Genomic DNA, 27,093 nt, shown 5'->3' with positions numbered 1-27,093 from the left:
AATCTAGTGGCCCAGTAAGAACCTCAAGAGATCAATTGGCTACTGGAAGGTCTCCCGCCTGGCACCGATTCCATTCCCTCCTGCAAAGAAAGGGAGCTGTAAAGTCAGCCGCCCATGTCAGGCCCTTTCCCAGTAAGTAGTGGCTATAAGGTTCACATGATAACATTTATGGGCAAATTCCTGCACAATAGTGACAGGCAGAAATGCTCATACACAGACACCTATCAGCCTCCTCATTTAAAGGGATTAGTCCTTAGAAAACTTCAGTCCCTTCTCTGTTGAAGTTATGGAGGGCAAGACCAGTAACAAATCTAATAATAAATGTCGGCAAAAAAAAAAAAAAAAGTTAAGAAAGTTCCTGCCAACACCCCAAAGCCTCACTAAAATCATCATATCCATCATACAGGTCAGAAAGTTAAAAAAAAAGCCAATCTGTAATGGGAAACCAAGCTCAGCAGTGACTTCTAAAGTCCTCCATACACAAGAGAGAAGAGTCAGCAGGACAGGACAACCATCCTATGTGTATGGGGCCGGCCATAGGAGTCTGTATAAGGCATTCTCCACTCCCCACTGAAAACATGAATACTGAGCCCAAAGGTGCATTAATGTGCATTGGGGAGAGGGGTCAAAAGTTAGCGGTCTGCCCATCCCGAGGAAAGAAAGTGAGCTCCTGAAAGCTGACAGTTCAGGCAAGGGTAATTTGCAGACTTGCTTGTTTTTACAGGCACCTTGGAAGTTCACCCATATAAGAGGAGAATAACCCTGCTTCAATGGATGTCTATGACAGGGGGTCTTCAACCTGCAACTCCCACTGTTGTCCTGTCCAAGCTTGCTAGAAAGTATATAGTCACAGCTGACTGGAGACCTGACCCTCTATGGTATACGCCATCACTGAGGACCTGCATTATGTAGAAAATGTGTTGGTCCCACATCAGTCAATCCTGCTGCCACTAGTCCAATGTGTATAGTGGGCCTCTTGACGTATGATGTTGGAGGAGAGAAAGATCAGGCTGCTGATTCTGCCTTGGATCTCTTTGTACTCAGAGATCAGCTATGGCCAGATGATTCTGTCCCCGGCCCGCTCATAGAAAACATGAGATCTGGGCAGATTTCAAAACCGCACCGCAGCTCATTGTCCTTAGCATTAAAGGAGTTGTCCAGTTAAGCATGAAAGTCTGCAGGTACTATGTGACTGCAGACTTCTGCGTCCTAACAGTGCGCGCTGTCAAGATTCTCCAATGCCGGCAGTGAGAGCGGGCAGTCACCACAAACACACGATATACATACACCTGGCCACATTCTGACTAGGCCTTGCTTAATACAAGTGAGCTGAGCGAGGCTACGCAAGACAGAATGTGGCCAGAAGTATACACAGCACGTTTTTAGGGACCACCTCACATTTGAAGTCAGTTTGAGGGGTCTATATGGTTGAAAATACCCAAAAGTAACACCATTCTAAAAACTGCACCCTTCAAGGTGCACAAAACCACATATAAGAAGTTTATTAACCCTTCAGGTGCTTCACAGCAGCAGAAGCAACATGGAAGGAAAAAACGAACATTTCACTTTTTAGTCACAAAAATGATCTTATAGCAACATTTTTTTTAATTCTCCCAAGGGTAAAAGGAGAAGTTGGACCCCGAAAGCTGTGGTCCAATTTGTCCTGAGTACGCTGATACCTCATATGTGGGGGGGGGACCACTGTTTGGGCACACGGCAGGGCTCAGAAAGGAAGTAGCGCCGTTTGACTTTTTGAATGAAAAGTTGGCTCCAATCTTTAGCGGACACCATGTCGCGTTTGGAGAGCCTCTGTGTGCCTAAAGATTGGAGCTCCCCCACAAGTGACCCCATTTTGGAAACTAGACGACCCCCCCAAGGAACTTATCTAGATGCATACTGAGCACTTTAAACCCCCAGGTGCTTCACAAATTGATCCATAAAAATGAAAAAGTACTTTTTTTTCCCCACAAAAAAAGTTTTTAGCCTCAATTTTTTCATTTTCACAAGGGCAACAGGATAAAATGGATCCTAAAATTTGTTGGACAATTTCTCCTGAGTACACTGATACCTCACATGTGGGGGTAAACCACTGTTACTTTGGACACACGGCAGGGCTCGGAAGGGAAGGCGCGCCATTTGACTTTTTGAATGAAAAATTAGCTCCAATCGTTAGCGGACACCATGTTGCGTTTGGAGAGCCCCTGTGTGCTTAAACAATGGAGATCCCCCACAAGTGACCCCATTTTAGAAACTAGACCCCCCCCCCCCCCAAGGAACTTATCTAGATGTGCGGTGAGCACTTTGAACCCCCAAGTGCTTCACAGAAGTTTATAACGCAGAGCCGTGAAAATAAATTATTTTTCTTTCCTCAAAACTGATTTTTAGCCTGCAATTTTTTTTTTTTCACAAGAGTAACAGGAGAAATTGGACCCCAAAAGTTGTTGTCCAGTTTGTCCCGAGTATGCTGGTACCCCATATGTGGGGGTAAACCACTGTTTGGGCACACGTCGGGGCTCGGAAAGAAAATAGTGACATTTTGAAATGCAGACTTTGATGGAATGGTCTGTGGGCGTCACGTTGCGTTTGCAGAGCCCCTGATGTGCCTAAACAGTAAAAAAAAAACACAAGTGACACCATTTTGGAAACTAGACCCACAAAGGAACTTATCTAGATGTGCGGTGAGCACTTTGAACCCCCAAGTGCTTCACAGAAGTTTAGAACGCAGAGCCATGAAAATAAAAAATAATTTTTCTTTCCTCAAAAATGATTTTTTAGCCCGCAATTTTTTACTTTCACAAGGGTGACAGGAGAAATTGGACCCCAAAAGTTGTTGTCCAGTTTGTACTGAGTACACTGATACCCCATATGTGGGGGTAAACCACTGTTTGGGCGCACGTCGGAGTTCAGAAGGGAGCACCAGTTGACTTTTTGAACACAAGATTGGCTGGAATCAATAGTGGCGCCATGTCGTGTTTGGAGACCCTCTGATGTGCCTAAACAGTGGAAACCCCTTGATTCTAACTAACACTAATCCCAACACATCCCTAACCCTAATCCCAACTCTAGCCATGACCCTAGTCACAACCCTAACCCCAACACACCCCTAGCCACAACCCTAAACCCAACCATAACCCTAACCCCAACACACCCCTAACCCTAATCCCAACCATAACCCTAACCCCAACACACCCCTAACCCTAATCTTAACCCCAATTCCAACCCTAACTCTATGGCTATGTGCCTATGTTGCGGATTTGTGTGTGGATTTTTCCGCACCATTTTTGAAAAAATCCGCAGGTAAAACACACTGCGTTTTACCTGCGGATTTCCAGTGTTTTTTGTGCAGATTTCACCAGCGGATTCCTATACAGGAACACGTGTAAAACGCTGCAGAATCCGCACAAAGAATTGACATGCCGCGGAAAATACCGAGCGGTATTTTCCGCACCATGGGCACAGCGGATTTGGTTTTCCATAGGTTTACATGGTACTGTAAACGTGATGGAAAACTGCTACAAATCCGCAGCGTTCAATCTGCTGCGGATCTGCAGCTAAATCTGCACCATGTGCACATAGCCCAATTCTAACCCCAACCCTAGTTCTAACCCCAACCCTAGTGGAAAAATAAAAATAAATATATTTTCTTTATTTTATTATGGTCCTTGCCTATGAAGGTGATAAAGGGGGGGGGGGGGATTATTTACTACTTTTTTATTTTGATCACTGTGATATGGTCTATCACAGTGATCAAAATGAATGAGTGAATATGCCGGCCGATTCGGCGGGCGCACTACGCATGCGCCCGCCACTTTGGAAGATGGCGGCGCCCATGCAGAAGACGGACGGACACCGGGAGGGAGGACACAGAGGTCGGTAAGTATGGGGGGGGGTGGGATCGGGACGACAGGAGGTCAGAGGACTGGGGAGATCGGCGGTGGTGGCAGATTGTGGTCTCCAGCCATGGCCGATGGTATTGCAGCATCGGCCATGGCTGGTTTGTAATATTTCACCAATTTTCATTGGTGAAATATTATGATTGCTCTGATTGAAAGTGAAGCGTCACTTTCAACAGACAATCAAAGTGATTGTAGCCACGGGGGTGGGGGGGGGGGGAGGGGAAGCCACCCCTCTGGGCTGAACTACCACTCCCCCTGTCCCTGCAGGTTGGGTGAAATTTCAGTTAACCCTTTCACCCGATCTGCAGGAACGTGATCCTGCCATGACACCACATCATAGGCGTCACATGTCAGATTAGCACCGACTTTTGTGACGCCTACGTGGTGTCACAGGTCGGGAAGGGGTTACATAAACCCACCGCAGAAGCATGAACACAGGTCACCAATACAAGACATACATGTTCATGAAAAAAAAAAATACACGTACAAAAGGTAACCTGTACTTAAGACCCTGACAGTGCATTGAGTTTGTAGGACACTGATTATCTTTCACACTTTGCTCAGCCATTGAGTTGCTCAGGCATTGTGCAATCTCACACCTTGGTCAGCCACAGGAATTATACGATTTCACACCTTTGATGGCCAATGTTTACTTTTTATGCATCACTGATTTAAAGAACCTGGCATCTCAGGTGACCAAAACAGTAAACCTTGGGGGGGGGGGGGGGGAAATCACAAAAATAAATGGGTTTCACGTACTGCTGCACTTGCAGGGTGAAAAACGCTGGGGGGGGACTCAAGGTTACATGCTCTGTCCAAAAAACATTCCAAGACAAAATAATGCTGAAAAAAAACCTAAAAAACCAAGGTGTTTGCATGAGATTTCTGAAATCGCATAGGCTTTACAGGTAAGACAAAAGGCAGCTGAAAATTGGCATTAATAAAAAACACAAAAAATGCCTAGTGTGAACTTAGCCAAATACGGTGTTTTTTTTTTTTCTTTTTTAAGAATGATAATACACACCAAACAATTATGCGATAACAACCCCCAGACAGGACATTTGAGGCGGGGGATAGAGGCCTCCGGCTAGGAAATATGGGGGGGGGGGGGGGGGGGAGAGAGCCTCCAGGCAGGCCATATGGGGGGGGCGGGGTTGACAGTGGCCTCCAAAAAGGACATGTGGCATATGGGGGGTGGGGGGAGGCGACAGCATCCTCCATACTGGACATATGGGGGGGGGGGGGAGGGGGAGGGGGAGGGGAATGACAGCATCCTCCAAACAGGACATATTGGGGAAGGGGTGTTGATAGCGTCCTCCAGACAGGACATATGAAGGGGGCGTAAGGGAGGGTGACTGCGTCCTGCACAGGACATATGAGGTGGGGGAGGGGACAGCATCCTCCACACAGGAAACCAATGGAGACAACAAAAGATTCTCCAAAGATGAAATATGTGAAAATTCATTAATCTTTATTTAATTACCAATATAAGTTTAAAAAACACGACCTAAAACAAAGGAAATGGCAACACATTTTATGCAGAATACGACACTGTGAAAATAAATCGTAAATATAAAGTTGTAAAAATGGGTAAACACCTAATGTAAACGATACCTAATATAGCGGCAATGAACTACTGACAGGTGAAAAATATCCTACTAGATATCCCAGGAAGCAGCAAAATATATAAAGTGATGAGTAATATTATGAAAGCGCCAAGTGCTTGAGAGTTGAGATGTGGAAATAATGCAGAGTGATGCTTGAAGATGTCCTGAACCTGTGCTGCAGATCAAGAGGGATGGATTTCAGGAATAAAGCTATTCGGCTATGCGCCCACACTGCAGAAATGCTGCGGAAATGTCCCCAGCCTTTCCGCAACTCCCTGCCGCGGGTAAAACGCATGCGGAATTCTCATGCGTTTCACCGCAAAACACAAGTGTTGTGCAAGCGTTTTTAGCTTGCAGAATGCTTGCGTTCTCCAAGCGATTTGAAGCATCGCTTGGAAAAATGATTGACAGGTTGGTCACACAAGCATACTGCTTGACAAGTGTGACCAACTTTTTACTATTGATGCTGCCTATGCAGATAGAATGTTAAAAAATATTGTTATTCTCACCTTCCGAAGGCCCCCCGATCTCAGCAGCGCTCCCGATACAGTCCGTTCCCAGGGATGCTTTGCGCGAAGGACCTTTGTGGCGTCATCTCAGGTGATTCACGCAATGCATCCCTGGGAACTGAAGCTGCCACGTGCACCGCTGAGAGGCGGGAGGACTCCGGGGTCCATCAGAAGGTAAGTATATCCCTATTTTTTTATTTTAATTCTTTTTTTTTTTTTACAGGAATATTGTACCCAGAGCCTGGAGGAGAGAGTCTCTTCTCCTCCAGACCCTGGGTACCATCCGCACATGAAGCGCTGACTTCACGCATAGTGGCCACATGCGTAAAGTGAGAGTTTCAATGCAATCCTATGGCTGTGGAATCGCCGCAATTCCGCATAAGTAATGAACATACTGCGGATTTTACCGCTATGCGATTCCGCAGCAGGAAAATCCACAGCATGGGCACATCAAATGCAGAATCCCATAGGATTGCATGGGAATGCATTTTTAAGCGTTTCCGCTGCGGCAAAAAACGCGGCCGAAACGCACAAAAAAACTCAACGTGGGCACACAGCCTAATAGCATTAATCCAAACCCTATGTCCGCAAACAGGCCAGGGAGTGCCTATAAAAGTTAAATAAATTTTTGGCAAGGGTTACCCAAGACTAGGGTTGAGCGACTTTAGTTTTTTAGGGTCAAAAGTCGAGTCGAGTGAAATCGGCCGATTATGGCGACAAGTCGGGGATCGACCGAAACACGAAACCCAATGCAAAGTCAATGGGAAATCTAACACTTTTTTTCTCTCTCTCCTCCGTCCAATGGCGCCAAACGCGTCATACAAAACGCGACTTTGGCGCGAAGATCGCCGACCGCATGGCCGATCCCACACTAGGATCGGGTCGGGTTTCATGAAACCCGACTTTGCCAAAAGTCGGCGACTTTTGAATTTGTCCGATTCGTTTCACTCAAGCCTACCCAAGACTATATTTACCCAGTGCTGGATTTGGGACAGTGGACCCCTTTACATGCATTTCGGCTGTTTTTCCTCAGAAGGGGTGCTGGTCATTTAATTTTTGTTTTTAAACTTACACTATCGTTCCAAAGTTTAGGGTCACTTAGAAATTTCCTTATTTTTTAAATAAAAGCACAGTTTTTTCCAATGAAGCCAACATTAAATGATTCAGAAATACACTCTATATATTGTTAATGTGGTAAATGACTGTTCTAGTCTCAAACGTCTGGTTTGTAATGCAATATCTTCATAGGTGTATAGAGGCTCATTTCCAACAACCATCACTCCAGTGTTCTTATGGTACTTTGTGTTTGCTAACTGTGTAAGAAGGCTAATGGATGGTTAGAATACCCTTGAAAACCCTTGTCAAGCATGTTAGCACAGCTGAAAACAGTTTGGCTGATTAGAGAACCTATAAACCTGACCTTCCTTTGAGCTAGTTGAGAATCTGGAGCATTGCATTTGTTGGTTCCATTAAACTCTCAAAATGGCCAGAAAAAAAAGAACTTTCATGTGCAACTCGACGGTCTATTCTTGTTCTTAGAAATGAAGGCTATTCCATGCGGGAAGTTGCCAGAAACTGAAGATTTCCTACAACGGTGTGCACTACTCCCTTTAGAGGAGAGCACAAACAGGCTCTAATCAGAGCTGAAAGAGAAGTGGGAAGCCCCGCTACACATCTGAGCAACAATACAAGTACATTAGAGTCTGCAGTTTGAGAAATCGATGCCTCACAGGTCTTCAACTGGCAGCTTCATTAAATAATACACGCAAAACACAAGTGTCAATGTCTACAGTGAAGAGGCGACTCTGGGATGCTGGCCTTCAGGGCAGAGTGGCAAAGAAAAAGCCATATCTGAGACTGGCTAATAAATGGAAAAGATTAATATGGGCAAAAGAACACAGACATTGGACAGAGGAAGATTGGAAAAAAGTGTTATGGACAGACGAATCCAAGTTTGAGGTGTTTGGATCACACAGAAGAACATTTGTGAGATGCAGAACAACTGAAAAGATGATAGAAAAGTGCCTGACACCATCAGCACGGTGGCGCAGTGGTTAGCACAGCAGCCTTGCAGCGCTGGAGTCCTGGGTTCAAGCCCCACTAAGGACAACATCTGCAAGGAGTTTGTATGTTCTCTCCGTGTTTGCGTGGGTTTCCTCCGGGCACTCCGGTTTCCTCCCACATTCCAAAGACATACTGACAGGGAATTTAGATTGTGAGCCCCAATGGGGACAGCAATGATAATGTGTGTAAAGCGCTGCGGAATATGTTAGCGCTATATAAAAATAAAGATTATTAATAAAGATTATTATCAGTCAAGCATGGTGGAGGTAATGTGATGGTCTGGGGTTGCTTTGGTGCTTGTAAAGTGGGAGATTTGTACAAGGTAAAAGGGATTTTGAACAAGGAAGGCTATCACTCCATTTTGCAACGCCATGCCATACCCTGTGGACAGCGCTTGATAGGAGCCAATTTCATCCCACAACAGGACAATGACACAAAGCACACCTCCAAATTATGCAAGAACTATTTAGGAATGAAGCAGGCAGCTATAATTCTATCTGAAAGGCCAGTCTCACACGTCCAGATAATTCCGGTACCGGAAAAATCGGTACCGGAATTATCCGTGTCCGTGTGCTCCCGTGGTACATCAATGTGGCACACGTACGGCATCCGTGTGCCGCCCATGTTCCGACTGGGTACCACACGTACCGTGCAGGAGACAGCGCTACAGTTAAGCGCTGTCCCCTGCATCTGGTGCTGAAGCCGCCATTCTTTTCTTCTCTCCAGCGAACGATTTTTTTTTTTTTTTGGGTGTTTAAAATAAAGATCCCTGTCCCCAACCCCCTCCCACAACCTGTGCCCCCCCCCCCCCCCCCCCGCTGTTAATAAAATACTTACCCGGCTCCCTCGCTGGCGCTTGCTTCCTGTCCTCGCCGCAGCTTCTCCTGTATGAGCTGTCACGTGGTACCGCCTATTACAGTGGTGAATATGCGGCTCCACCTCCAATAGGGGTGGAGCCGCATATTCATGACTGTAATGGGCAGCACCACGTGACCGCTCATACAAAAGAAGCTGCGGCGAGGACAGGAAGCAGCGCCAGCGAGGGAACCGGGTATTTTATTAACAGCAGGGGGCGCACAGGGGGTGGGAGGGGGTTGGGGACAGGGATCTTTATTTTAAACACCCAAAAAAAAAAATAATAGATTTTTCATATCTTCTCTCCAGCGAACGATGCTGGAGAGAAGAAATGAATAGCGGCTTCAGCACCACGCTGGGGGGACTGCGCTTACCGTAGCGCTGTCTCCTGCACAGCACACGGACTGCACACGGACAACATCCGTGTGCGGTACGTGTTTTACACGGACCCATTGACTTTAATGGGTCCGTGTAATACGTGCGCTTCCACAAACACTGACATGTCTCCGTTTTTTCCAAACGGACACATGGTCCGTGAAAACACGCTGACATGTACAGAGACACATTGATTTTAATGTGTCTACGTGAGTCAGTGTCTCCGGTACGTGAGGAAACTGTCACCTCACGTACCGGAGCCACTGACGTGTGAAACCGGCCTAATGGAGTGGCCAGCGCAGTCACCGGATCTCAACCCCAATGAGCTGTTGTGGGAGCAGCTTGACCATATGGTATGCAAAAAGGGCCCATCAAGCCAAACCAACTTGTGGGAGGGACTTCTGGAAGCATGGGGTGAAATTTCTCCAGATTACCTCAACTGCTAGAATGCCAAAGGTCTGCAATGCTGGAATTGCTGCAAAGGGAGCATTCCTTGACGAAAGCAAAGTTTGAAGGAGAAAATTATTATTTCAAATAAAAATCTTTTTTTCGAACCTTGTCAATGTCTGGACTAGATTTTCAATTCATTTGGCAACTCATTTGATCTTTGTTTTCAGTTCTCAATGTGCTCTGTGTTATTATATAGGACACCATAGATTAGATCCTCCAGACAGGACACATGGGGGGAGGGGGCGACAACGTCCTCCACAGGACACATGGGGGGACTATAGACTACTATGGGGGAGGAGGGAAAGCTGCTTCCAGACAGGACACGTGAGGGGACTATAGACTACTATGGGGGAGGAGGGAAAGCTGCTTCCAGACAGGACACGGGGGACTATAGACTACTATGGGGAAGGAGGGAAAGCTGCTTCCAGACAGGACACGGGGGACTATAGACTACAATGGGGGAGGAGGGAAAGCTGCTTCCAGACAGGACACGTGGGGGGACTATAGACTACTATGGGGGAGGAGGGAAAGCTGCTTCCAGACAGGACACGGGGGACTATAGACTACTATGGGGAAGGAGGGAAAGCTGCTTCCAGACAGGACACGTGGGGGGGACTATAGACTACTATGGGGGAGGAGGGAAAGCTGCTTCCAGACAGGACACGGGGGACTATAGACTACTAAGGGAGAAGAGGGAAAGCTGCTTCCAGACAGGACAGGTGGGGGGGGACTATAAACTACTATGGGGGAGGAGGGAAAGCTGCTTCCAGACAGGACACGGGAGGGGACTATAGACTACTATGGGGGAGGAGGGAAAGCCGCTTCCAGACGGGACGTGTGGGGGGACTATAGACTACTATGGGGAAGGAGGGAAAGCTGCTTCCAGACAGGACACGTGGGGGGGACTATAGACTACTATGGGGGAGGAGGGAAAGCTGCTTCCAGACAGGACACGGGGGACTATAGATTACTATGGGGGAAGAGGGAAAGCTGCTTCCAGACAGGACACGTGGGGGGACTATAGACTACTATGGGGAAGGAGGGAAAGCTGCTTCCAGACATGACAGGTGGGGGGACTATAGACTACAATGGGGGAGGAGGGAAAGCTGCTTCCAGACAGGACACGTGGGGGGGACTATAGACTACTATGGGGGAGGAGTGAAAGCTGCTTCCAGACAGGACACGGGAGGGGACTATAGACTACTATGGGGGAGGAGGGAAAGCTGCTTCCAGACAGGACACGGGAGGGCACTATAGACTACTATGGGGGAGGAGGGAAAGCTGCTTCCAGACGGGACACGTGCGGGGACTATAGACTACTATGGGGAGGAGGGAATGCTGCTTCCAGACAGGATACGGGGGACTATAGACTACTATGGGGGAGGAGGGAAAGCCGCTTCCAGACGGGACACGTGGGGGGACTATAGACTACTATGGGGAAGGAGGGAAAGCTACTTCCAGACAGGACAGGTGGGGGGAACTATAGACTACTATGGGGGAGGAGGGAAAGCTGCTTCCAGACAGGACACGGGGGACTATAGACTACTAAGGGAGAAGAGGGAAAGCTGCTTCCAGACAGGACAGGTGGGGGGGGGGGGGGGGGACTATAGACTACTATGGGGGAGGAGGGAAAGCTGCTTCCAGACAGGACACGGGAGGGGACTATAGACTACTATGGGGAAGGAGGGAAAGCTGCTTCCAGACAGGACAGGTGGGGGGGGGGGGGACTATAGACTACTATGGGGGAGGAGGGAAAGCTGCTTCCAGACAGGACACGTGGGGGGACTATAGACTACTATGGGGGAGGAGTGAAAGCTGCTTCCAGACAGGACACGGGAGGGGACTATAGACTACTATGGGGGAGGAGGGAAAGCTGCTTCCAGACAGGACACGGGAGGGCACTATAGACTACTATGGGGGAGGAGGGAAAGCTGCTTCCAGATGGGACACGTGGGGGGACTATAGACTACTATGGGGAGGAGGGAATGCTGCTTCCAGACAGGATACGGGGGACTATAGACTACTATGGGGGAGGAGGGAAAGCCGCTTCCAGACGGGACACGTGGGGGGACTATAGACTACTATGGGGAAGGAGGGAAAGCTACTTCCAGACAGGACAGGTGGGGGGAACTATAGACTACTATGGGGGAGGAGGGAAAGCTGCTTCCAGAAAGGACATGTGGGGGGACTATAGACTACTATGGGGGAGGAGGGAAAGCTGCTTCCAGACGGGACACGTGGGGGGGACTATAGACTACTATGGGGGAGGAGGGAAAGCTGCTTCCAGACAGGACACGTGGGGGGGGACTATAGACTACTATGGGGGAGGAGGGAAAGCTGCTTCCAGACAGGACACGTGGGGGGGACTATAGACTACTATGGGGGAGGAGGGATAGCTGCTTCCAGACAGGACAGGTGGGGGGGGACTATAGACTACTATGGGGGAGGAGGGAAAGCGGCTTCCAGACAGGACAGGTGGGGACTATAGACTACTATGGGGGAGGAGGGAAAGCTGCTTCCAGACAGGACACGTGGGGGGACTATAGACTACTATGGGGGAGGAGGGAAAGCTACTTCCAGACAGGACAGGTGGGGGGGAACTATAGACTACTATGGGGGAGGAGGGAAAGCTGCTTCCAGACGGGACACGTGGGGGGGAACTATAGACTACTATGGGGGAGGAGGGAAAGCTGCTTCCAGACGGGACACGTGGGGGGGGACTATAGACTACTATGGGGGAGGACGGAAAGCTGCTTCCAGACAGGACACGTGGGGGGACTATAGACTACTATGGGGGAGGACGGAAAGCTGCTTCCAGACAGGACAGGTGGGGGGGACTATAGACTACTATGGGGGAGGAGGGAAAGCTGCTTCCAGACGGGACACGTGGGGGGGGAACTATAGACTACTATGGGGGAGGAGGGAAAGCTGCTTCCAGACGGGACACGTGGGGGGGGAACTATAGACTACTATGGGGGAGGAGGGAAAGCTGCTTCCAGACGGGACACGTGGGGGGGGACTATAGACTACTATGGGGGAGGACGGAAAGCTGCTTCCAGACAGGACAGGTGGGGGGGACTATAGACTACTATGGGGGAGGAGGGAAAGCTGCTTCCAGACGGGACACGTGGGGGGGGACTATAGACTACTATGGGGGAGGACGGAAAGCTGCTTCCAGACAGGACAGGTGGGGGGGACTATAGACTACTATGGGGGAGGACGGAAAGCTGCTTCCAGACAGGACAGGTGGGGGGGACTATAGACTACTATGGGGGAGGAGGGAAAGCTGCTTCCAGACGGGACACGTGGGGGGGGACTATAGACTACTATGGGGGAGGACGGAAAGCTGCTTCCAGACAGGACAGGTGGGGACTATAGACTACTATGGGGGAGGAGGGAAAGCTGCTTCCAGACAGGACACGGGGGGCTATGGACTCCAGACAGGACATATGAGGGCGTCCTCTACTGCCTGCTTTCTATGCCCTTGCAGTGACTCTCGCCCGTACCTGCCCGCACGGTCCCGGTCACAGAGACGAGCCAAGAGAGCCAGAAGCCCCGGACCGCGGATCCGGCGCCATAACACTGCGGGCGCCGCCATCTTTCCAGGAAGTGCACGACGCCGGTCAGGCGGTCACTCAGTCCCGCCCCTCGCGAGGAGACACGGGATTCCGGAGATAACGTGGCGGCCGTTGCACTTATGCGCTCATTTCATGCCGTCCGTGCCGTCATCTTTCCACGCTGCCATGACTATAATACTAGACGTCACTCTGCGCGAGGAGGCAGAGCAGCCAATCAGGGCGCTGCTTTCTAAATCCTGAGGAAACTATAAGCTGGATTTTGATTGATTGCTATGGCCGGAAGAGCTGCTCATAGCAACCAATCAGATCAAACTTTACATTTTTCAATTGCTGGTTACAAGATGAAAGCTGCGATTTGATTCGCTCGGTGTGTGTACAGCCGCCATTTTTTGTCTAGACTTGTTTTGCAATTGGTGCTGTCATTTTTGGGGCGTTCTTTACGCCTTGAGCAACTTATAGCGGAGCCAACGCAATGAATAATAAGGCTAAAAAATATTAGTGACCATAATAAATCCCTGACTCACAAACCAGTCAGAAGTATCTTCAAATGATGCGCTACTTATCTCCACGGCAACAGTCAATTGCATATCTCTGGTAGAGCCGGCGCTGTTTGTGTCATGGCTGCCAAGTGTGTTACAACCCTCTTCACACTCTAAGGCTACGTTCAGATTAGCGTTGCGCGCCGCTGCGTCGGCGATGCAACGCACGACGCACGAAAAAACGTGTGCAAACGCACGCAAAAACGCTGCATTTTGCGACGTGTGCGTCGTTTTTTGACGAAAATCGGACGCAAGAAAAATGCATCTTGTTGCATTTTCTTGCGTCCGACGCTAGCGTCAAAAACGACGCACGTGTCGGAAAACGCAACAAGAAAAACGCATGCGTCCCCCATGTTAAACATAGGGGTGCATGACGCGTGCGTCGCTGCTGCGTTTCCCGACGCAGCGTCGGGAAACGCTAATCTGAACGTAGCCTAAGGGATCTTTCTACGTAGATTTTTTTCCCCAAACGTTTGCCTCGGAGTTGTGACACATATTATTTAATAATTACCTGTCAGATATATAATAATGACATTCCATGCAGTTGCTATGGGCCCCAGGAGAATGAGGGCCCAGACAATTAGCTAGAATACATCTCTACCGGCACCAGAGGAAAATGACGCAGATCATGGCAGGAGGATAGGCTACGTTCACAATAGCGTTGTGCGCCGCTGCGTCGGCGACGCACAACGCACCGAAAAACGCGTGCAAACGCACGCAAAAACGCGTTTTTCGACGCGTGCGTCGTTTTTTGACGAAAATCGGACGCAAGAAAAATGCAACTTGTTGCGTTTTCTTGGTCCGACGCTAGCGTAAAAAAAGACGCACGTGTCGGAAAACGCAACAAGCAAAAACGCATGCGTCCCCCATGTTAAACATAGGGGCGCATGACGCGTGCGTCGCCGCTGCGTCGCCCGACGCTAGCGCGACGCACACTAGCCGAACGCTAGTGTGAACGTAGCCATAGAGCACCATGCCCGTGGCATTATGTGGCCCCCTAATAGGTTATGATATGCCATCACCTTATGATTGGGGGGTCCAACCCCAGGGACCTGCACTAATCTAGAAAATGAAGTGGTCCTGCTGCTTTACATCCTCTTCAATGCTTTCCCAACCACCCGCTGTGCTTGGTAACTGCAGCCAGGTGAATCGGGTCGGCGACATTACCTTGCATAGCTAGGTGGTCCGGAGCGTAGCTCTGTAGGTTACGCGCGCATTGGTGGCTTCTTCGCCCTCAGGATCTTTAAGGTCAAAATAGGCTGGGTCATGAAGGGGTTAAGAGTTCCAGAATTTTTAGCAACCTAGCATCACCTATCACTATACCTCTTTAAGATTGGGCCCCGTGAAGTGTAATGTGACCCATCCGGGGCCCTAATGCTGAAAATGACAGTGCCCAACCATCATTTACAATACTGGAATCATTATAACACTGTTTGAGCCCCCATGCATGGGCGTAACTTGAAACTCATGGGCCCCAGTTCAAAAGCTCCAATAGGGCCCCCAATGATCACAAGTTTTTAAGAACATTGGTCTTTTTTATAGAGGAAAAATGATCTTTTGGGGCCCCCTAAGCTCTAGGGCATAGATGCAATTGCTACCCCTGCACTTATTGTAGTTACGCCACTGCTCCCGAGGCTTTGGTTGAAATACAACTGTTGGACCCCACCTGTAGGTATCACCCAGTGGGCCATATTTTGCGATATAACTCCCACCAATCAGATACTAAATAATCAAGGAGTGTACGACCCTCATCAAACAACTCTCCATATCACTGCTTCATGGACCCCTGCGAGTGTGACGTAGGAAGTGAGATATCGATATAAACTGCCCTTAGCCGTGAATACTTTATTTGGAAACGGAGTTATCCTTTACAAGGCTTGTGAGGTAATACATGTAGATTGCTGGAGGTCCAGTAGCTGGGGACACGCACCGATCAGCTGAACATGGAACTATTATTCCCATTAAGCCACAGTGCACGGCTCAACCGCCACTCCATTCATTCCCTATGGGGCTGCGCTCAACTTTTTCCTGCAGACCTTAAAGAATGAATGGAGAGGCGTTGACTTGCTTCTCCATTTTGTAACAAGGATAAGAGTTCTTTGTCGGGGTTACAAATTCTCGATTATGTTGATCAGTGCTCATCCTAGCGGCGGGGCACCCACCGATCAGCCCATCCTACAGATAGGTAATGACCAGTTTTATGGCACCTACCACTTCTGCCTTAGGGACGTTGATGACTGTACATTCACCGGTCAATGTGGATGTGGGGATGCCAGAGGACCCTTTAATTTCCCATTGATATCTGTTTTTAGGAAAGCTTGTGGAATCTTGCTGTCACCCAGCTTTCACCAGCTCCTGAATGACCAAATAACCAGAAGAATTACCCATCCAGTGGGCGATATAATGGAGTCTTGGCTTTCTCAGGAACAGATGGACCTCTAAAAGAAAAGGAATACATTCCGGACAAAGTTCAGCTCACTCTCCAACTTGTCGGGTTCATAGATCACGGGTAATGCAATCAGGAGAACGATTTCCAGCACCAACGATCACGTTTAGAAGGCACAAAATACAGATTACTGTTTAATGACAATTCATTTTAGTCATTGCACAAGTAGCACATATCTGAGCACTTAAGCTTCCCGACATCATCCCCGGGCAACACAAAATCACATGGACTCACGTGAATACTAATGAATAGGTTTGCCAAGAATGGAAAAAGATACTGACAGTATTAAATATACAAAGAGTACTAGAAAAAAAAACATGGAAAAAAGAATAATTTCAGATACAAACATACGACCATTAAGCCTTTAATAATTGAGACCATACGGTACGCTTGTATTTATGGAAAAAATCCCAAATGCTTCACGATGAAAGTGTTTGCGTTCATGGTCACCTCCTTGTTATGGGGGATTAACCTTCTCTATACCCCGAGATTGGCGATAAGTACAAGATGTGATAGTACCTGCTGTGGGAGCACTAAAGAAAATCCAAAAAATAAACATGGTGTAATTCTGTACAAACTGGAGAATTATTGTACTAGCTTCACATGGTTTTATTTGGGCCCGGATTCATAAAGACTAGTGTGAACAATCTGAGTCATAGGCGCTAGATTCATTAATAGAGGGGCCTCTTCATGGATCAGGGGCATCTGAAAAGTGACATGTGCCTGTCTGAGTCTCACCACATATTTTACTCCAGTCCAGAGACTGGAGTAAGATTTCTGTCATAAAGTACAAAACAGCTCGTCATGAATTAAACGAACTGTGGCATTGCGCCCCCACTCTACCCTTCTTGGCGAATCTGGCATGAAAAAGGCCAAAAGTTTCAAAATTTTTGAGCAACCTCGCGTTCTGCAAATATTTTAAAGCTTATCAATTCAATTTCTAGCTTAAAACCTTTTATGATTTTTACGTCAATGAACCTTTTCCAGATGAAATGTGCCTTTTTTTTACCAAGTTGCAAAAAAGGGGCAGCCCCCCCCCCCCCCCCGAGTAATATTATGCACTATAGTCATTTTGTTTTGTTTTTCTTTTTGCCCTTTTCCCACTAAAAAAAATGCAAAACCAGAGACAGAAAATAAAATAATTTTGGGTTGTGTGCAAAATTAATGAATCACGTGCACCATTTCGATAAATTTTGCGCAAAAAAAACTTCGGTGAAAACCAGAAGTCAAAACATAAAAGTGACCTTAAAAAAACTGCAAATGATAAATCGGTCCCTGTGTCTTTTTTTTTTTTTTGTCTTTAACTGTTTTTGCGACTTTTTAGTTGCGCGTTTAGCAAAATATCATTAAAAATGCGTAGAAATGAGCAATGCACATGAAATGACTCCTGGGTGAGACAGGAGTAGAGTTGCATCAAATGCTGCAACTTTTTTTTTTTTAAAGTCGCATTTAGTTGATCAGTCTAAAACATCTAGAAAAGCTACAGTGACGTAAAAATCAGAAAACGAACTAAACCACAAAAGACAACGTGAAAAAAAAAGATGCAAATTATGAATTTTGTCGCAAATCCATAAGTCACTAATTTCACTCACTCAAAAAAAAAAATGGTGGAAATGCAATGATGAATCGAGCCCGAACTCTTAATTTTGATTTTACTCGCTTATATAGCACCATTAATTCCACCGCACTTTACAGACATTATCATCGCTGTCCCCGATGGGGATCACAATGTAAAGTCCCTATCAGTATGTCTTTGGAGTGTGGGAGGAAACCGGAGAACCCGGAGGAAACCCACGCAAACACGGGGAAAACATACAAACTCCTTGTAGATGTTGTCCTTGGTGGGATTATGAACCCAGGACTCCAGCGCTGCAACGCAACAGTGCTAACCACTGAGCCACCATTCAGTGCTAACCACTGTGCCACTGTTCAGTGCTAACCACTGAGCCACCATTCAGTGCTAACCACTGTGCCACCATTCAGTGCTAACCACTGAGCCACCTTTCAATGCTAACCACTGAGCCACCGTTCAGTGCTAACCACTGAGCCACCATTCAGTGCTAACCACTGAGCCACCATACAGTGCTAACCACTGAGCCACCTTTCAATGCTAACCACTGAGCCACCGTTCAGTGCTAACCACTGAGCCACCGTTCAGTGCTAACCACTGTGCCACCATTCAATGCTAACCACTGAGCCACCATTCAGTGCTAACCACTGAGCCGCCTCTATACTGCAACCATGCTCTTTAATCTTTAGTATTTTGGCTCTTCTCTATTAATCACTTTCTGCGACATGTCGCGATCGCAGTACCCTGGTGTTCACAATGCAACAACCTATTCAATTGTATTGCGCTTCGAAATTTTGGCAGTGCAATGTGTGCCATCCAAAGTCCCTATATGGCCCCAGCCGTAAAGCTGCTAATTGCCTCGTTAGTATTCATCTTTGTCACTCCGGATACTTTTACTTTGCCAATGAATGAATGAATGCCCTGCAAACATAAAGTGCAAATTATGCTGTGACTGACGGACATTTGTGATCTGAAACATGACAGTAATCTGTACTTTGTGTCTTCTCCAAGAAAATATTTGCGCTGGAAATCTTTTTTTGTGTTGTCTGATTAATAAAAAGTGAATAGACTTAGATTTACTGGGGAATTTTTTTTAAATGTTCCCCACCGGGTGAGTATTCTATATGTTCAGGGTTGGACTGGCCCATGGGAGAACAGGAAAATCCTCCGGTGGGCCACTGTGCAACACCCTCTTATATGAGCAGTAGTGTAACCCGCATGTTTTTAGTTCTTTGCATCCTTTTTTTTTTAAAACATCATTTTTATTGTTTGTTTTTTTTTAAACAAATCAGCAAAATACATACTGCAAATGTTGTTTTAGGCCATGTTCACACTATGCGTTTTTTACTGCGGAACCGCGGCGATTTTGCCGCTGCGGGTCCGCAGCTGTTTTCCATGCAGGGTACAGTACAATGTTACCCTATGGAAAACAAAAAAAGCAGTGCACATGATGCGGAAAAACCCGAAAAAAAACGCGCTGAATTGCTGCGGAAAAAAAGAAGGACCATGTCACTTCTTTGTGCAGAATCGCAGCGATTCTGCACCCATAGAAATGCATTGATCCGCTTACTTCCCGCATGGGGCTGTGCCCACCATGCGGGAAGTAAGCGGATAATGTGCGGGTTATACCAGGGGTGGAGGAGAGGAGACTCTCCTCCAGGCCCCGGGAACCATATTTGTGTTAAAAAAAAAGAATTAAAATAAAAAATCATGTTATACTAACCTCTGAAGTCTCAGCGCTGCACGCGGCCGTCCGGTCTCAGGTTTGCTATGCGACCAGGACCTTCGGTGATGTCGCGGTCACATGACCGTGACGTCACCGAAGGTCCTGGTCGCACAGCATCTTTGGAACCGGACCGCCGCCTGCAGCGCCGAGGAGATCGGGACGTCAGAGGGTGAGTATATCATGATTTTATTATTTTTAACACTACTATTGATGCTGCATATTGCTGCATATGCAGCATCAATAGTAGGGGTAAATCCCGCAGCGGAACCCGCAGGACAAACCGCGATAAATCTGCAGGGATAACCGCAGCGGGTTTGCCCTGCAGATTTATCAAATCCGCTGCGGGAGAACCCGCAGGACAGAACGCATAGTGTGAACATGGCCTTAGATTGTTACACAAAAAAACAAAACAATAATTAATCTTTGTAACACAAATACAATTAACATATCCCGTAATGTCCACATCTATCCAGCTTCAATGATTGTAATCCGACAATCAAATCCTGGACATGCAACATCTGATGCAATTATCATGTGACAAATTTTAATTTACCCAAACTACCACTTAAGTCTTCTAACAAATACCAATCTGAGTTAACAAAAGACCTCATAATCTCCTGAATTTCCCCAGTAGACAATAACGATTCTATGAACACTCTCCATTTTTTTTCAATCTTTTCGTCATCTTATCTTTATTCCTTTCTGCTTCTCTTTTTTTCTAAATATAGAACAGACATTAGTCCTGCTTTAATCTCTTTTATCCCTGGAAGTGTACTGACCAGCCAGTATTGTAGAATTAAACGTTTTGTTACCAATGTAATAGTGTGGAACAAGTCATGTAACTGTCACCTTCTTGTTTTGCCTGTCGTATAAAGCCCCCGTCACACATAGCGAGATCGCTAGCGAGATCGCTGCTGAGTCACAAGTTTTGTGACGCAACAGCGATCTCAGTAGCGATCTCGCTATGTGTGACACGTAGCAGCGACCAGGCCCCTGCTGTGAGATCGCTGGTCGTGTCGGAATGGCCTGGACCGTTTTTTGATCGTTGAGGTCCCGCTGGGTAGCACACATCGCTGTGTTTGACACCTTACCAACGACCTCGCTGACAGGACGTCCCATTGAATCGTCATGAAATAGGATCGTTCTACAGGTCGCTACAGGTCGCCGCATCGCTGCTGCGTCGTTGGTGAGATCTCACTGTTTGACATCTCACCAGCGACCACATAGCGACGCTTGAGCGATCCCTGACAGGTCGTATCGTTGTCGGAATCGCTCAAGTGTCGCGGGGCCTTTATGAAACCACCAGCACAGCGGGTCAATGTCCACCCAGATCCCACACATCTGCAGATACATATCTTGAACCGTGGTCCAAAGCTCTTGTGTCTTGGTACACGACCATATGCCATGTTCCATATCTGTTTTGGATGTGTTGCATTTGGGGCAACTCATCTGCCTATCAGGATTTTGTGGAGTTGGCGGAATATTAAAGCCACATATTATTTTGTGCATTATTCTAAATTGGCTATCCCTCCATTGCTCATTTATGATATGCTCCCTCACCAATTTCCATCCATGTAGTATTTTATGCTCAAGTTCTTCATCTTGCATGTATTTTTCCCATTTGCAAAACACTTTGTCTGCTCCTGATGGTCGTAATACATCTCTCAGCATCCCATATATCGAGGAGATCGATATTTCCTTAATATCTTTGGTAACTAAGTCACCCCATATATCTGAGTCAACCTCCTTCCTTACATCTTGTGAGAAATCTAGTACATAATGCTTTAATTGACTATATAGCATCAAATGGAATCCCGGTAGCTCATATTTGTCTAACACTTCTTTGCATCTTATATACAGCTGTATACAATTTATACAATGTGATTTTCTGGATTTTATTTTTGGTAGTCTATCTCTCCATGTTAAAATTAACCTACCCTTAAAATTATTGACTATTCATGTCTTTGTCAGTGGGCAAACTTACAAAATCAGCAAGGGATCAAATACTTATTTCCCCACTGTATATATTATGCACTAGCTATTAAACCCATTCTCTGCCCAGGTGGCAACCATTTTTATTGGTACATTTTTAATTTCACCTCATTTTTTGAAGACACTCTGTCTGCGAATTCACAGATACAGTGCCTTCAATAAAATGGCGACGGAGATTGCAGCATGAACTACAACAGTGATGGTGAACCTTTTAGAGACCGAGTGCCTAAACTACAACCCAAAACTCATTAATTTATCGCAAAGTGCCAACACGGCAATTTATCCTGAATACTGAAGTTTTAGTTTAGAAAAAAACAACTCATGAAGAGAGCAGGCGGGGGCAACAGAGAGCAGACACAGACAGGAGCAAGGATGCCAGACTGCAGATATAAAGGAATTTGCTCCCCCACAGACACTCTTCAATAAAATGGCGCCATAATGTGGTATGCGCATGCGCTGACTTCGACGCCACATTATGCAGGCGTCGAGGCTTCGGACAGAAGGACACATCTCTGGATATATATATATATATATATATATATATTTTTTTTTTTTTATTTTGTTTACAATGTTCATTAAAACCATTAGGGGTCTTGAACCAGCAATCTCGTTATCGCATATACAGTGCACTGCCATAGCATAATATTGCAGTCTATTGTATAATTACCAGTCTGGGCTTCATGTGAGTAGTCACATGGCACTCACTAAAGACCCCCAGCTGCCATAACAGCCCATCGGCACCCTGCAATCCCATTGCTTTGGGGAGATGGACATCAGAAGTGATCTCCCCATTTCCCGTTTCTAAACTCCTAAAATGCTGCTGTCATGACTGACAGCGGGATCTAAGAGGTTAAACTATCGCGACTGGAGACAGAGTCTATGGAATATATTTTGCTCAGTTGCCTATGTCCATAGTGATATATCCCCATTCTCACTACCTGAGTGGGTCCCATTCGTCGGACACAACCCTAATTGATAAGCCTTAAGGCTATGTGCACACGTTGCGGATTTGCCAGCGGATTGGCCGCTGCGGATTCGCAGCAGTTTTCCATCAGGTTTATAGTACCATGTAAACCTATGGAAAACCAAATCCGCTGTGCCCATGGTGCGGAAAATACCGCGCGGAAATGCTGCATTGTATTTTCCGCAGCATGTCAATTCTTTGTGCGGATTCCGCAGCGTTTTACATCTGCTCCTCAATAGGAATCTGCAGGTGAAATCCGCACAAAAAATGCAGGAAATCCACGGTTAATCCGCTGGTAATCCGCAGGTAAAATGCACTGCTTTTTACCTGTGGATTTTTAAAAAATGGTGTGGAAAAATCCGCACACGAATCCGCAACGTGGGCACATAGCCTGACGTGGTTTTCCCAAAAAGTTTTCTGCTATTTTCAAGAGACCCACAAATAATGAATGGCGTGGAGGTGGAGCATGCGCATCTACGCCTCATTCTAGATGGGTGCCCATTAATGTTCCGAAGCCCCATTCTCAGGATCGCTGGAGGTCCGAAGGGTCAGACAAGTTATGGATAGGGGATAACTTGTAAAGTCAGAAAAAAAAAAAAACCCTTTAAATACAAGCATCTGTATGGGAGTGAAGTCTTTAGTTTTCCCTATTGTTTGCCGAACCAGTCAATATCGACAGGTTCAGCCGCCAGTTCAATGTATAGTATATAGGGGCCTCGAAACTGATGGTAGGGGAAGATGTAGATCGGGCATGTTAATCGGTTTGTGGTAAGCCGCAGGCAGAGAAGTCCGGCGACGTCTTTCTCATAAAGAACAGTGTAGAGCTCATCTGACCGAGCGGCCCTGTGTATGGGAAAGATGGCCGAGATAGCGATCAGCCGAAGTATCATTTCACCTATGGCAGCTTTAGCGTGAAAGTGAAACCTGAGTCGTCCACATATCAGCCCACAATGATGATGAGATGATTGCATAGTTATTAGTTAAAAAGACATAATTGCTCCGTGTCATGTAAGGGCCCCGCGGGGCCCCTTAAAGTTTACCACACACCCCGCTAACTACGATGCTCCAATATGGGACAGAAGTTGGGAAAAGAGGGGAAATTCATCTGGGACTGTCATAGTAAAAGCAGCCATTTAGGGGAATCGCTGAGGACTTTCTGACTAGATTGTGACTAAAATATGTCTCAGAACGTCCTCCTTCCGAGGTGTGTCACACTTATTGAGAAAAACGACCGTCTCTCATTCTGGCTTACAAGAAAGAGGAACTCTGAAGAGATACTAAAATTAAACATGTCTGCTTCCACCTAAAAAAAAAGAAATCTCAGGTGTTCCTCTTTCCCAAAAAGAACCTTTTCCCCTGAATACAGAAAAAAAAAAAAAGAAATTCCTCTACAGCTGTTTCTGAGAAAAGCCGGCTGACATACCAATATGGCGGCTGGAGGCTGCCTCAGCAACCAACACAAAGCGTTCTTTCTGTCACACGACCAAAGTTGCCTTATATCCCTAGACTAAGGGTTAATACTCTACGTTACCCTGACCTGAGAATGGCTAATGTTAGGTGGGAGATGTAAAATGACAGAACTGTATGTGTAAGAGTCTGGGAAAGCTGGGTGACAAACCAATATGGCCGCCACTACTGCCTCAACAAGGGTTAATACACAGTGTTTCCTGAAATCTTGACTGAAGAAATGCTAGATATAGGAGAGGTGGATGTAAAGTGATAGAATTAGTGATGCAGGTTACTGGGAAAGCTGGGTGATAAACCAACAAGGTCATCGCTATTAGGGTTAATTCCCAGCTATTTCTGAAACATGAAAGGCAAATACTAGGTGCAAGAGTAGTGATATAAATCAGCTATGTACACGTGTACAGGACTGGGAAAGCTGGGTGGCAAACCAATGTGGTCGCAACTACTGCCTCCTGGAAAAAAAATTAGATATGAGGGGTGGGTGTAAAATAAGAGAATTAGTTGTGTGGGTGACTGGAAAAGCTGGGTGACAAACCAACATGGCTTACACTACTGTAATGACTATGGTTAATTCTTCTGAGCCTTGAATGACAGTCGTTAGGTGTAAGATGCAAAATTACAGAACTAGATGTGTAAAATACTGGGAAAGTTGGGTAACAAACCAATATGGTCGTCACTACTGCATCTGCAATGGTAGATGACAAATGCCTGGCATAAAAGTGGTGATGTAAAATGACAGAACTACAGTAGACGTGGGGAAGCTGGGTGACAAACCAATATGGCTGTCATAACTGCCTCTTTGAGGGTTAATCCCCAGCTTATCCTGAAAGTAGAAGAGTGGTGATGTAAAATGACAGAACTATGTGTAAGAAGTTAGGAAAGCTGGGTGACAAACCAATATAGCTGCTACTACAAAGGTTGATACCCAGCTTTTCCTGAGCCAGGAAAAAAATACTAGATATAAGAGAAGTGTATGTAAAATGACAGAATTACATGTACAGGTGACTGGGAAAGCAGGATGACAAACCAATATGTCTGGAACTAGTACAACTATGAGGGTAGATGAAGATATGAGTGGGGGGCACAAAAAGACAGAACTATATAGGTGAGACTTAGAAAGCTAGGTGACAAATCTATATGGCTCCGACTGAAGCCATCATGTGGGCTAATACCCAGCTTTTCCTGAATGGCAATTGCTAGGTATAAGAATTGTGAATATAAAATGACGGAACAAGTTCTTATTCGTGTAGGAAAGCTGGGTGACAAACCAATATGACTGACACTACTACTTCTATAAGGGCTGATACCCAGCTTTTCCTGTACTATGAATAACAAAAAATTAGGTGGATGTTAAAGGAGATAACTAGTCATGCAAATGACTGGAAAACGATGGCTGCCAAACTAATATGGCCGTCACAACTGCATGCAAAGGTGAAAGAGGAGTGGTGTAAAATGACAGAAATTGATGTGCAGGAAAGCTGGGTGATAAACCGATATGGTGGTCACTACAGCTTTCACAAGCCATTTTTTTCATCACCTCTGAATGGCAAATTCCGTAACATGACATGTAGGAAACTGGGACCCTTAGATACATAAGGTAATGCGGTCTAGTCAGAGAGAAACCTTTGCTCCAAGTGTAAATCTGAATAAAAATGTGAAGGTTTGACATCAGCTCCGATGCCCAATGGTGGCGAGCGCTCTTGCCAACGTTCATAATGTTTATTTCTATAGCGCCAACATGTTCCGCGGCGCTTTCCATTACAGAGGGGACCGGCCTGGCACGTCAGCACAAATCCAGTGTGCAATATTCTAATACGCAGCAAAAACAAAAGCGATGGCGGTGCCAAATATTCGGATAGTGATTTAGTTGCACCCGTACATGGAATACGGAGCCCCCTCTGAGCATTAACGTCACATCGATGGTTTCCTACCTCTCATACATAAAGTTTATCCGAGGCCATAAGCATCGGGGCTGCCCCCTCCTCTGCTCGGTGCCAGTACACTGAGGCCTATTCACTCATTTTTTAATTTTTTTTAATGAAAGCATTTTTTTTTCTCTATGGTTCCACAACGTGATGCCAAATCTGAGCGAAGGATGCGCCGCCCTCCGCCGCTACGCCTGCAACCAATAACACATGGTTTGCATTTCACCTGAAGAGGCAGCAGCTGTGTTTTTCAGAGCTCCGCTTCCCAGAAGCGCGGCGTGTTTGTATAGTTACAGTACAGACACACGCACAGACACGTGAGACAAAGGGACGTACATCCTGCACACCACGGACAAAAACAGCACTGCCATCCGGCAGCGTGCTGCCATTAAACCTGCTCATTGCCAACATCATCAGCTGTCGCTTTCGATAAAAAAAAAGTTGCGCACCGGAAAATGAAGTTTAAAAAAAAAAAAAAGCATTTTGATCTCATTCTAAAATTGTCAGAAATTAAAATTTTGCACTACTGTATATATTAAAAAAATCTAAAAAAAATTACCAATGAAGGGATCATGATAAAATTAATATTTTTAATATTTTTTAAAGGGGGTATTTCGGCTCCACTCACTTCCACTGCAGGTGGTGAGCAGAGCAGGAATACTGCCGTTAAGAAAAAATAAAGTAAAAACAGTCACAATTTTATTGTATATATGTAAAAAAAATATAGATTTCAGCGGAACTTAAAAAAAACAAAATTGATGCCATAGAGTTGTCAAAGGCCGACATACGGGTGTAAAAAAGGGAATACGGATGATAATACAGAAGAAGAATTGTCTTTTTTTGGATGAATTTTTCATTTACCCGTGTTAACATAGGCCAAAAAAAAAAAAAATAAATAAAGGGTTTGTCCAGTGATAACTCACTGATCTGTGGGAGAATTTGTATTGGGGATGGGGGAACTTTAATGCTCCTTACAAGATGGTGTGACAGGTCAGATGCCCGACTGTCGCACAATCTATGGGGCTGCTGGAAAAACAGTCGCACATGCGCACTGCCGCTCAATTCTACGGCTACCTTCGCACCATGAGCTTTTGGTGAGTTTTTGATGTTGCAGATGTTCTGCACCTATT

General features: G+C 46.3%; 1 protein-coding gene across 2 annotated transcripts in view; it reads right to left on the bottom strand.

The window, feature by feature from the left end:
- Positions 1–13,525, bottom strand: part of PGS1 (phosphatidylglycerophosphate synthase 1) — a 34,451-nt gene extending 20,926 nt beyond the window's left edge. For both annotated transcript variants that reach the window (XM_069750696.1, XM_069750697.1), the window contains exon 1: positions 13,263–13,525. In XM_069750696.1, the coding sequence (XP_069606797.1) occupies positions 13,263–13,354 (92 nt within the window). In that variant the 5' untranslated portion in view covers positions 13,355–13,525. The remainder of the gene's footprint in view (positions 1–13,262) is intronic.
- Positions 13,526–27,093: the final 13,568 nt, after the last annotated feature.

Source organism: Ranitomeya imitator, chromosome 2, assembly GCF_032444005.1.
Source record: "Ranitomeya imitator isolate aRanImi1 chromosome 2, aRanImi1.pri, whole genome shotgun sequence".
Lineage (NCBI taxonomy): Eukaryota > Metazoa > Chordata > Amphibia > Anura > Dendrobatidae > Ranitomeya > Ranitomeya imitator.
The sequence above is the reverse complement of the archived record's forward strand: the minus strand, read 5'-3'. Positions and strand labels throughout refer to the sequence as shown.